The sequence below is a fragment of the Gymnoscopelus braueri genome (genome assembly GCF_963280865.1).
Source record: "Gymnoscopelus braueri genome assembly, chromosome: 20".
Lineage (NCBI taxonomy): Eukaryota > Metazoa > Chordata > Actinopteri > Myctophiformes > Myctophidae > Gymnoscopelus > Gymnoscopelus braueri.
In genome coordinates this window covers 14556815-14568992 of record NC_137622.1, presented here as the reverse complement: position 1 = coordinate 14568992, position 12178 = coordinate 14556815, and the positions used below count along the sequence as shown (strand labels likewise).

Here is a 12178-nt window from a genome sequence, read left to right as displayed (position 1 = left end):
CATGTAGACTGACCGGTTTGAAGCCCTAGAAATACCACCATTTTACCATGTGACCAGGAACTGAAAAAGTGGTACATACAGTAAAGCCAAGCCATACCTCATCTTCACTGTACTTTAGTGTTAAAGGGGAAATCCACCCATTTTCAATATTTAACTATGTCATTAATATAGCATAAAGGAGTTGTGTGGAAATAAGAAAAAAAAAAAAAAAAAATTAACATTGCAAAAAAATTTAACATTGCAAAAAAATTAACATTGCAAATTACACTGTGATGACTCATCATGGTGTAATTTGCAATGTTAATTTTTGACATCCAAACTTTGTTCGGACAGGGTGGGCAATAACTACCCGGTGTATGATCTGAGCATACACAGACAATTCATACAATATTTTTGTGACAGACGGTCATGGAAAAAAGTTATGAAAACAGCGGAATAACGATGGCTTATGGAATAACACAAAACGCACACACAACTGACATAAATGACCTTCTCACCTCGTACAGGGCAAAATGTGACAGAAGTTTTCAACAACCACGCAGTAGAGAACCGCTTTAACAGTTAGATATGACATGAGCTAAGGTATGAATGATGACACATGCAGTAGGTGTCATAGCAACAATAGGGTACAGTAAGTAAGGTACATCGGACCTTACTGTAGTGACCTGCCATTTGCCATCAACAACCAAGAAGATGCAGGGGCCTAGGGCAACCAAAAAAGACAATATTTATAAAGATTTAGCCTTTTGTAGGCCGTTATTTAGAGTATTGGGAGCCTGGTCAAAAATGCCATGGGGCCCCTCTGGCCTTCTTCAATGAGCCCTAGGCTTATTGGTAAGGGCCCCCAGGTGCTTACTTTCCTGTTCATGAAATGTGCCTCTATATGTACTGTAGGGCCTTTTTGGTTCAGCCGCTGACTTTTGGGCCTTTGGGGGGGACCTGACAGTTCTTTTTTAACTCCAAAGCACAACAAATGGTTGTTTTTGGTTGGTAGGTTGTAGTGTGTTAGGTTGTAGAGTGTTAGGTTGCAGTGTGTTACGTTGTAGTATGTTAAGCTTCTCACCAGCTGTTGAATGACCCTCTCCACCAGCGTTGAGAAGGAGATGGTGTCTCTCTCTCGGTTGTCGTAGACGTACTTGGTGAGTTTAGGGATAACCTCCGTGTCCGTCTCGGACTCAAACTCATAGCCTTTAGAGTTCTGAAGAGAAGAGGAGAGCACGTTATGCATATTGTAAGCACAATGAGGGGACAGTCCTACGGCACAGCCTGAGGGCTCCATCTGTGTGAAGCGCTTTATTATTTTAATCAAAAAATATATATGATATATAATAGTAAAGTATATAGTTCAGTATTGTATACACTATACAGTACAGGACAGCACAGGACAGTATAGTACAGTATAGTGTATACTAATGCATATTATATAGCATAGGATAGTAGATATTATAGTATATAGTATATTCTGTAGTATAGAATGGTATATGATGTATAGCATAGCATAGCATAGCATAGCATAGCATAGCATAGCATAGCATAGCATAGCATAGCATAGCATAGCATAGCATGTACAGTTACAATTTTCTTTTTCTTTTCTTTTTTCGTAATTCCATAGGCTGGGATGCCAGGGGCAAGAATTGCGGTATGTCAAGTTACATATAATAATCTGGTATAACTGGACCAGGTAGTGAATTAAGACACTTTTCATAGGCCAAGTCCACAAAAGACAGAACGTCCCCATGGAGCAGTTTGCTATGGGTTCAGCATTTAGAGGAATGTGACAGAAGAACACAGATACTAGTGAGAAATATAACCTTAAAGGTTGGACCAACATACATGTTAAACATGTCACTCCCTCTTAAGGCATTGTAACACAAGGCCTCCAGGTGTACTGCAAGATAAGATAAACCTTTATTGATGCCTGGGGGGAAATCCAGGTGTGAGCAGTGAGAATCAAACAGAGGAGAGGTCACAGGTAAGAGTCAAGAACTAAACCAAGATAAATAAGAATAAAGACACAACAAGAGATCAAATAAAATACTGAACTGCTTGGCCCTAGATATCAGCATTGGATCTCTGAATAACTGAATGAGTGAACATACATGTACACTACAGACAATCAATAAGCACCTTTGTACCAGACTGTAACTGTTTGATTTGATGTTCCTGTTCTTTCTTTGAAATACTGAGTATTTCTATTCTCTGATTATTAATTAATTGATGTATGTAAATGTATTCCTGTTGATTATGCTGATTATGTTGTATCTCGGCTACATTGAAAATGAGGGCTTGCCCTCAACTGTACTCCGAGTTGAAATAAAGGTTATGATGATGATGATGAATAAATATAAATGGACAGTGAAGATACGAATTAACATACATTTAGAGCAATGCATCTATCAACAGTACTCTCTGTGTGGTAGTCAGATGCATATATACCGTGCGTGCGTGTGTGTGCGCGTGCGCATGTGTATATATATATATATATATATACACACACACACACACAGTATACATTAATAATGTATTCACAGACTATCAACAGTGAATATGAGAATGAATAAACATACAGACAGACTGTCAACAGACCTTCATCAGTGAGTATCTGGATGAATTACAGTCTGTTACTGTTCCTGTTATGCATTATCTATCAACACTCTCTCTCAACAGTTATCCTCAACAGGCATCTGTCAAAGTTTGGCAATGTACATCCTTGTAGTTCATGTGCAAGTGAGCCAAAGTCCATGCAGCCATTAGTCAAAAGTCTATGTCAGTAATAGACAGTGCCGGTCTTAAAAGGTCTCATATGGGGTTCAAGCTTGGTTGTGGAGTCTGATGGCTACTGGCACAAGGGTCAAAGCACTAGATGTACTAGGACAAGGTAGGTATACAGCATAAGGTCACTTACCAGGTACTTTTTCAACTCTTTGTAGTTGGTGATGATGCCATTGTGGACGACAACAAATTCTGAAAAGAGAGGGTGAAAAGACAGGACGAAATAAATAAATAAATAAAATAGAATATCCGGAGTGACGTCAAGGCCAGTGACATTGTGAGTCGTTTGCATATCAAGTACGGCATCTGGCATTTCTACATACTTTACCTTTATAGTGGCATATCCTGTTGGACAGGACTATGTTTACAAAACAGCTCATGAACAACAAAGATAGCGGAAAATAGCATTTTGCCATGACCTGCGTGGGTGTGTACTTACAAAAATAGTAAATCATCAAAAATAGTAAATCATATTTCTTTAAACAACATTCTCTCAAATCTTTGCTTCTGGGGAGGTCCCTGGAACAACATATTTTGATGGGGGTCAGCGGCCAAATACATATAATTTTGGGTGGTCCTTGACATGACAAAGTTTGAGAACCACTGATATTATAGCAACATAAGTTTATCAGAAAACTGTTAGGATTTAGAAGACATTTGTAAAGATTTGCACACATTTTCAAGATTTTTTTAAAAAATTGGCAGATCTACAAGCTGGTAGTGCGGCACTCGGTGCCACGCTGTGAGCTTGTATATCTGCTATTTTTGAATAGCCAAAGAAATCTTAAAATGACACAGATGCGTTCCCGGTGTTAATGGCTCATGGTTAATGGTTAACATCAGAAAGAGTACACATGTTACCAACAAGATCCTGTATGAGGGAATGCCAAGGGTGAGCGAGAAAATAGCAGCCCAGGAGAATGAGACTAGCAGGACACTGCCAAAGACATCAAGAACTGCCAGCCAGCAAATTGGTGCTGTGGGAACCAACGCACGGTCATCGGTCACAAGGACGTCCCACAATGACCTACGTGGGGGATGTACTCAAGAATGATGCAGGAGCGCAAAGTACCAACGAACTGGCCAGATGTATATGGAGAACCGGGATGACCGGAAGAAACGATGGAGGGCTCGTCTGAGGACGACCTAGTGATGAACCCCACATCAATTAAAGGGGTGTGTTCTTTCACCGCTCCTCTACATTCCTACATTCCATTACATGACGGCATGATACAGATAGTTTTACAGGTGACAATGCTAACTGTATTGTCAGTCTCCTCGACACCGATGAAAAAGATCATGGCGCTGTTGTAGATGGTTTTGTACATTGGCGTGATAAGGCATTCCTGCAATTAAAAAGCTCTACCATCAAAGAGCAGTTGGTAGACGTTGTGGAAACGCATGTATCAAAAGGGGCCAGCAAGGACTGTTCTGCCTTCATAACATGTCAAAGATCTTTTTTTTTGGGGGGTGTTTTTGTTACAAAGTAATATGTTAACCCATTAAGACCGGGAAAGCATCTGTCATTTTAGATTTTAACCACTTCAACCATTATTTTATACTTTGGCTATTTAAAAAAAAAAGCTGATCTACAAGCTCATAGCAGTGAGCTATTTTTAGAAAAATCATGAAAAAATAAGCGAACATTTGTAACTCAAATCTTTGCTTCTGGGGGTCCCTGGAACTAAGTATTTTGAGATGGGGGTCCGCGGCCAAATACATGTAATTCCGGGGGTCCTTGACATGAACAATGTTTGAGAACCACTGATATTATTGCAACAAACGTGTTTCAGAAAACTGTTAGGATTTAGAAGGCGTTTGTAGAATCGTCCTCAGGTCTTAACGAGTTAATAACACCCTATTATCAGGTGTGGGTACCCGCCTCTTTTTGATCTACCAGGTGATCAGATTCGGCTATTGAGATGATCAATTGAGTTGATCAAAATAAGTATTATTAAACCGTTATTGATTGAACTTCTCCCCAGATAGTCAGTATTTAAACCTTTGACTCGTTCTTTGTTGGGTTTTATTATTAAATTACTGACTTATTGTATACATGTATACATATATAGCAGCCTAAAGTAAGAAAAAAACGGCTATTATGATCATGTACCAGAATAGGTTGCCCACCCCTGCCCTTTATATTGGTGTACAGTATGTATGTAAGTTAGTATGCCAGTTACCGTTGTCCTTGTCTGATCGATGTGGGTGACTGTTGACGGCGCTTGGTTCTCCGTGAGTGGCCCAGCGCGTGTGAGCAATGCCGAAGTGTGTGTACAGCACCGCGTCCAGATCCAAGTCCGAGTCTTTTTCTGATTGGAAAACACAGGAAAAACATTACTGACATTAGCCGACTAACTGGCTACAAAGACATAACAGTGGCTTAGTTAAAACTGTTACATACAAAAGAGTATTATTTCATGGAATGGAATCTGCTCAGTGTTAACATAATTGTTCTACATTACTTATTATTCTGTATTATATGTAATGAATGTGAGAGTAAATGCTTTCCTCTATGAATGGAATGAAACCATTTTAAATAGTATATATCCATAAACTTACTGTATAGCTCCTCATCTAGATTCTTGACCTTCCCTCTCTTCTTGATCAGACAGATGTTGTTGTTGTTGTTGTCTTTGTTGTTTTTTGGACCATCCACAGCAACGCCTGGAAACACACAATCAATTATTTCAATTATTCGTTTACGATTAGATTAGTAACAGTGGGTTTGTCTCCTCTCTCTCTCTCTCTCTCTCTCTCTCTCTCTCTCTCTCTCTCTCTCTCTCTCTCTCTCATATCCTCTTTCTCTTCCTCCCTGTCTCTCCATCTCTCGTTCTCTCTCTCCAGTGGTGTAAAGTAACTAAGTACATTTACTGAAGTACTGTACTTAAGTAGAATGTTGAGGTACTTTTACTGTACTGGAGTATTTGCAGTTGTCTATACTTTTACTTCTACTCCACTACATCTCAGAGGCAAATATTGTACTTTTACTCCACTACAAATATTTGAAAACTTTAGTTACTACTTTACTTTGCAGATATACATTATTACATTATAAAACATACATTAACCACTTTAGCCCTATGTTATACACTATTTGAAAATAGCAGATCTACAAGCTCACAAGGCGCGGCATCGCGACGCGTTGTGTGTGTGTGTGAGAGTGTGTGTGTTTTGAGTGTGGGTGTTTGAATGTGTGTGTGTCGCACAGAGTTCTAAGGGCTATGAAAGAAGCTTTTATAGTAATGGCTTCATCCTGCTGACTAGGATGAACAAATATAGAGGTGTGTTTGCATATGTGTTTGCATATGTGTGTGTGTATGTGTAAGCATACATGTATGCAAGTGTACAGTGTGTGTGTGTGTGTGTGTGTGTGTGTGTGTGTGTGTGTGTGTGTGTGTGTGTGTGTGTGTGTGTGTGTGTGTGTGTGTGTGTGCGTGCGTGCGTGTGTGCGTGCGTGCGTGCGTGCGTGCGTGCGTGCGTGCGTGCGTGCGTGCGTGCGTGTTAGTGTGTGTTAGTGTGTGTGTGTGTGTGTGTGTGTGTGTGTGTGTGTGTGTGTGTCAGCGCGTGCATGTGCATATGAACTCTGGCACGGAGACGTGTAAATATCAGTTAGAAGGGATTGTTAAAAGCATATAAATGGTTCAGAGGTTTCAGAGATTACAATACAATAGATATCCTCTGTAGCCATTGTTAGCATCATCTATCCAGGTACACTCTGCTTTGCTGCAATACTGTAAACATAGAATTAAACCGGTTTCCCTGACAATAGAGATCTCTGAGACGAAGAGAGATACAAAGTTGCAATAAAGTTGTGCTTGTGCCTAATTTACAGCCTATCATAAATACTAATGTAAATACTACTGTGTCATTTTTTATTTGAGCTAAAAAAGCATTATTTTACACTTTGGCTGTTGAACATTTGTAACTCAAATCTTTGCTTCTGGGGGTCCCAGGAACAACACATTTTGAGATGGGGGTCCGCGGCCAAATACATATCATTTTGGGGGTCCTTGACATGAAATAGATTGATAACCACTGACAAAAACAAAGGTTTTTCAGAAAACTGTTAGGATTTAGAAGACATTTATTTAGAATCGGCTTCAGGTCTTAATGGGTTAATCAGAGATTGGCTTATTGTTGGTATTGTCGGACTTAGTTAACCAAGCCCAACTCTTACGCTGGGTTGGTGGTGCCTGTGATCAAACCCTGAACCCTGTGGTTCAAAGGGAAGTGCTCTACCAACTGAGCTGAAAGGTCCAATAACTATATAGAGTTCTCATGTTTTTTTGAGAAATATTAAACACATCCAAGTCAATACATGAAATACAGTACATGTCATCTACTTTCATTCACTATTATATAGATATGTACTGTATACTGTATAGAGTACATAAGGTTCCACTCAGCTGGGCAATCATACAATATATTATTAGAACAGAATATAATCATAAATATAATTTGGTAGGCTAATATGGTCTAACATTTCCCGTCTATATTTTATGTGTTGCACTAATGTGAACGGGCACAAATGAGCACAAAGTCCGATGACTGTGCCCTACTAAAAGAAACATTCCAAACCTGTGTTCTGTTCTTAGAACTGAACAGGTCTGACAACCTGACTAATTCCTCTGGCGGCTACAGTGGCATTACCTGTGTGACTCCTGTCAGACACATCCATTATCCATCATCCACATTACATGCAGTGTGTGGTACATACTGTACCTTAAAGGAGAATTCCAGTCATTTTAGATATTTGCTTTGATGTGTCGCTAATCACTCACCAACATACAAAGGGCTGTTGAATTTTTCCAGAGAAGCCCCTGTTGCGGTTAAACAAAAATCGCCTATTTTAGCAGCTCCAAAGTTCGTTTTTTTTCCACTAATCCTCATTATGCAGTGTACTGACACTCAGACATGCACTGAATGTCCATTATGAGCTGCCGTTCATGCAGAACGACGTGAGGCTAGTCCTCTGTGTTGCCAGATTCTGTGAGAGAAACAAGCAACCAGCTCCATGTCGTATCCGCATTACTCCATTATGCCAGTGGAAGGGGTCTCCACAATGGACAACAGGGGCTTCTCTGGAAAAATTCAACCCCTTTATATGTTGGTGAGTGTTTAGCGACACATCAAAGCAAACATCTAAAATGACTGGAATTCTCCTTTAAAGCTATTCTATCTGTTAGCCTGGCATTGGCCAGACTGATAACGTGGATTCACTCGGGCCAATCAGTGACTGCGTTTCAACTGCTGTCCGTACAACAGTGAATTACTTCACTAGCCAGTAGCCACAATCCTAAAGTGTAGCAGCGATGTCTCTGATTGGTGGAGCTCGTGTTACCATGGAAATGTTACCGTTCCCGCAAATGTCGCTTGAGTTTCTGCTACACCTAGATCCCATAGCCTGGAGACATGATCATGTGTCAAATGATCAACAATGATGAATAATGATTACAATATTAGTTTTGCGTATTCTACATCTTACACTTTCTAACGAGATGTGACACACAGCTGATCCTGTGGGTACTGTAAGCGTTTGTGTGTGTGTGTGTGTGTGTGTGTGTGTGTGTGTGTGTGTGTGTGTGTGTGTGTGTGTGTGTGTGTGTGTGTGTGTGTGTGTGTGTGTGTGTGTGTGTGTGTGTGTGTGTGTGTGTGTGTGTGTGTAAGGTTCAGCATTTTACCTGCTGAATCGTAGCCTCTGTATTCCAGTCTCTGCAGTCCCTTCACCAGAGTCTCAAATATCTCCTTTCTGGTACGAGGCACTTGGTAATTCAGGTAAGCAAAGATCCCTTTTAGAGACAGAAACAGAAAAATAAAACCTCATGCCTCTCGGATGGTCAACCCTGTAGGGCAAAGCTTACATCATCCAAAAGAATGCATAGCAGAGCATTATCTTTCTTTAGCTCTGACCTAAAAATATATTCATTGTCTCCGACAGACCAGAACGGCCAGGAGGCGGATATTATGTTTTCTATGTGTGTTTTCAAACTACTCATTTCATTTCAACCTTTATTTAATTCTCGGGAAACACACTGAGGGCTGAGACCCTCTTTTCCAGCGGTGCCAAGATTACAAGTCCAGAAAAACAACAACAATATGAAAAGAAACAATAAGAATAAATAAAATAACATGATTAAAAGACAATTCCATCACATGATTTGTCAACATCAATTAAAACAGGTACAATTTAAATTGACCCAAGTTGATATATCCGACTGAAAGCGACCAAGAGAGCTGTATTTAAGCAAACCCATGTAAGGTGTTCCAAGTATGGCACAACAACACTTAATGCCCTTAACGCCCAATTAAAACTATAAATAAATAACAAGCAATGCTGATCTCTCCTAGTCTCAAGGGAGGGCCAACCAACCTTATTATACAGTATGCAGTGATGGGTGTTATAGCTGTCACCTCTTATGAATCTGAGGGCAGAGTGAGAAACTGAGTCCAAGGTTTTAAGTGTGGTACGTAGCTGATGCATTTCTGTATATAATGTCCCCGTAGTCCAAAGCAGAGAGGAACAGTGCCTCAATTAGCCTCTATCTAGTAGGCCATGGAAAGCAGTATCTTTTTTTTTTTTTAAAGCCAAGTTTCATTAATATTGTCTTGATATTGTGATATTAGACTAGATAGATATTGTCTCTGGGATTTGGGATTGTAATATTGTGATATGTAGTGTTGTCTTTTCCTTGTTTTTAAAGCTGTATTACAGTAAAGTTATGTTATTTTCTCAACGTATCTGACTGTTAGCTGCTCTATTATTTGCCTTTCCCACTTAGTTATAATACAGGCATTACTGATGATTATTTAGCAGAAACATCATTGTGTAAATATGTTTTTAATTCCCACAATATCGTTACAATATTGACATTGCAGGTGTTTGGTCAAAAGTATTGTGATATTTGATTTAGTCCATATTTCCCAGCCCTAGCTGCAGCTGTGTAGGGGTTCAGATAGAGCATAGAGGTCCAAACAGTTGCCACATGGGAACAGAATGAACATGGAACATTATTAACTTACACCAAAACACAATTTTTGAATAGGCCTAAATAGAAGGATGTTTCATCTGGAAAACTGGTTGATACTGAGCTCAGGCTCATCAGTCTATATTATCTGTAATTACAATTATATTACATATAAACTCTCTCTCTCTCTCTCTCTCTCTCTCTCTCTGTCTCTAACTCACCCTGGTCTGATCTCTCTCTCTCTCTCTCTCTCTCTCTCTCTCTCTCTCTCTCACACACACACACACACACACACACACACACACACACACACACACACACACCACTGGCCTAAAAACTCTCCCACCGACTCCCTCTCGCTCTCTTTTCCCGTGTGTACGTGCGCGATGGAATGTTCCAACTAGTCAGCGTTGACTGCAGGCTACTGAGCAACACAGGTGGCCATTGACAGGCGCACATTACGCGCAGTGTGTTGGGGGACCTACGATAGGTAGCCTGCGGTAAATGTCCATTTGCATCATGCATGGGCCCTGCCGACGTGCGGAAAGGCTCCGGGTGGCCATGAAACATTAAGCTTTCTCATCGAGGTCAGAACAAGGGAACAACAATAACACTATCATTTGAGTATTATGTTTTCCCGCATCCCCCAACCCTAGCCCTGATACATGACTGTCATATCATGACAGTCATCATGGATGAACTTCAACCTGGTGTTTGCACTTTCTCCATTTACGGCCCGTAGGCTACGTCTACATAAACGTCCAAATTTCAAACATAAAGAGCTTACCCCATGGCCACGGGTGTTATCATTACGTACGGGCCCTCAGAAGTACCCGTATCTTCCGTATTGTTCAATAAAAAGCATTTTAATCCGATTGGTTGCCATTTTTTTCATAGAGTTATAATGTATCAGAGAGCAATACACCTCCCAACCGATAGGGTCACGTAGTTGAGAGCGTGGAGAAAATAAGGAGTAAATGGCCACCAATCAATTTAAAATGCTTTTTATTGAACAATACGGAAGATACGGGTACTTCCGAGGCCCCGTACATAATTGTAACATCTGTGGCCATGAGGTAAGCACTTTATATTTGAAATCTGAACGTTTATGTAGATGTACGAGCCAAAAAGGGAGAAAGTGCAAACACTATGCTGAAGTTCATCCATGACTGTCAATATAATATATTGACAGTCATGTATCAGGGCTACCCCCGACCCCTACAGCATAGAGCTGTTGGTGAGCCAGATGATGTGCTACTGTCTCTCTCGCTCTCTCTCTCTCCCTCTCTCTCTCTCTCTCTCTCTCTCTCTCTCTCTCTCTCTCTCTCTCTCTCTCTCTGAGTCTCTCTCTCTCTGCATCCCCATTCTCTCCAAGTGATGGTAACTGATATCATTGACCTGATCGTCAACACGTCACCCACAAACACACGCTGACACGTAGCACAACGCACAGCGCGCACTGTTCACTACAGGGAACCTGAGAAAGTTGTCCAGCTGTTGTAGAATAGAAAGATAAAAAAAACGCAAAGTAGCCTATATAATGTGGAGCATTTTGAACGGGTAAAAATCACACGAGGAATGAGATGTCATCCTCTTAAAGTAATACAATATATGTAATGTATCTTAAAATGATATATATAGGCCACCTCGACCGATTCAATGATGCCAAAACGCAGCATTCCAAAGAGTAGGCTAGTTAGTCACTGGCAAAATATGCAACACTGTTGTGGACAGCTAGATGAGCCTGTCATGGATTTTTTTCGTGCGTAATTTCGCACTCATAATCATTACTCATAACGTCCTTGATTAAACGAAAAGTTCCCTCTTACCACACATGGCTCTGCTTTGCTGTCGGTTCTGGGGTGAGACTGGTGAGTGGAGTCTGTTCTGTGTGGAAAGTGAAAGGTTCGGTTCCCACTGTGATGCTGTCCTGTCCTCTGTTAACCCGTCTAAAGAAACACACACTGTCTGTCTCCCACACTAGGCATTTAAAGCCTTATTTCCTGGAGAGAAAGAGAGAGAGAGAGAGAGACAGCTCCACCCATATCTTCAGACACCACCCCCTTCTTCTTTCTTTTCATGCTCATACTATCTGGCTAGGAGAGAAGCAGTGGTGGAAAAAGTACTACATTTGTTTACTTAAGTAAAAGTATCAATACTGCAATGGAGAAATACTCTGTTACAAATAGAAATAATCAACATTTACTTGAGTAAAAGTACAAAAGTATTATCAAAATGTACTTAGAGTACCAAAAGTAGAAAGTACACATTATGTAGAATGTCCCATTTCACAAGTTTTCAAATGAATAAAAATGTATACAAATCCTTTTGAAAATAGCAGATCTACAAGCTCACAATGTGTCCATCGCCACACGTTGTGAGCTTGTAGATCGGCTATTTTTAAATAGCCAAGGTATAGGGGTGAAGTGGTTAATGTA

General features: G+C 40.4%; 1 protein-coding gene across 2 annotated transcripts in view; it reads right to left on the bottom strand.

Moving 5' to 3' along the window:
- The window catches only part of gfpt2 (glutamine-fructose-6-phosphate transaminase 2), a 37607-nt gene extending 25887 nt beyond the window's left edge, over positions 1-11720 (bottom strand). Inside the window, exons 1-7 of one of the 2 annotated variants that reach the window (XM_080416398.1) lie at positions 11633-11720; positions 11570-11602; positions 8457-8564; positions 5335-5439; positions 4956-5084; positions 2906-2964; positions 1064-1198 (exon numbers count right to left, since the gene is read on the bottom strand). In XM_080416398.1, the coding sequence (XP_080272524.1) occupies positions 1064-1198; positions 2906-2964; positions 4956-5084; positions 5335-5439; positions 8457-8564; positions 11570-11576 (543 nt within the window). In that variant the 5' untranslated portion in view covers positions 11577-11602; positions 11633-11720. Of the gene's footprint in view, positions 1-1063; positions 1199-2905; positions 2965-4955; positions 5085-5334; positions 5440-8456; positions 8565-11569 lie in introns of both variants that reach the window. The other variant, XM_080416399.1, reaches the window with a different exon arrangement.
- Positions 11721-12178: the final 458 nt, after the last annotated feature.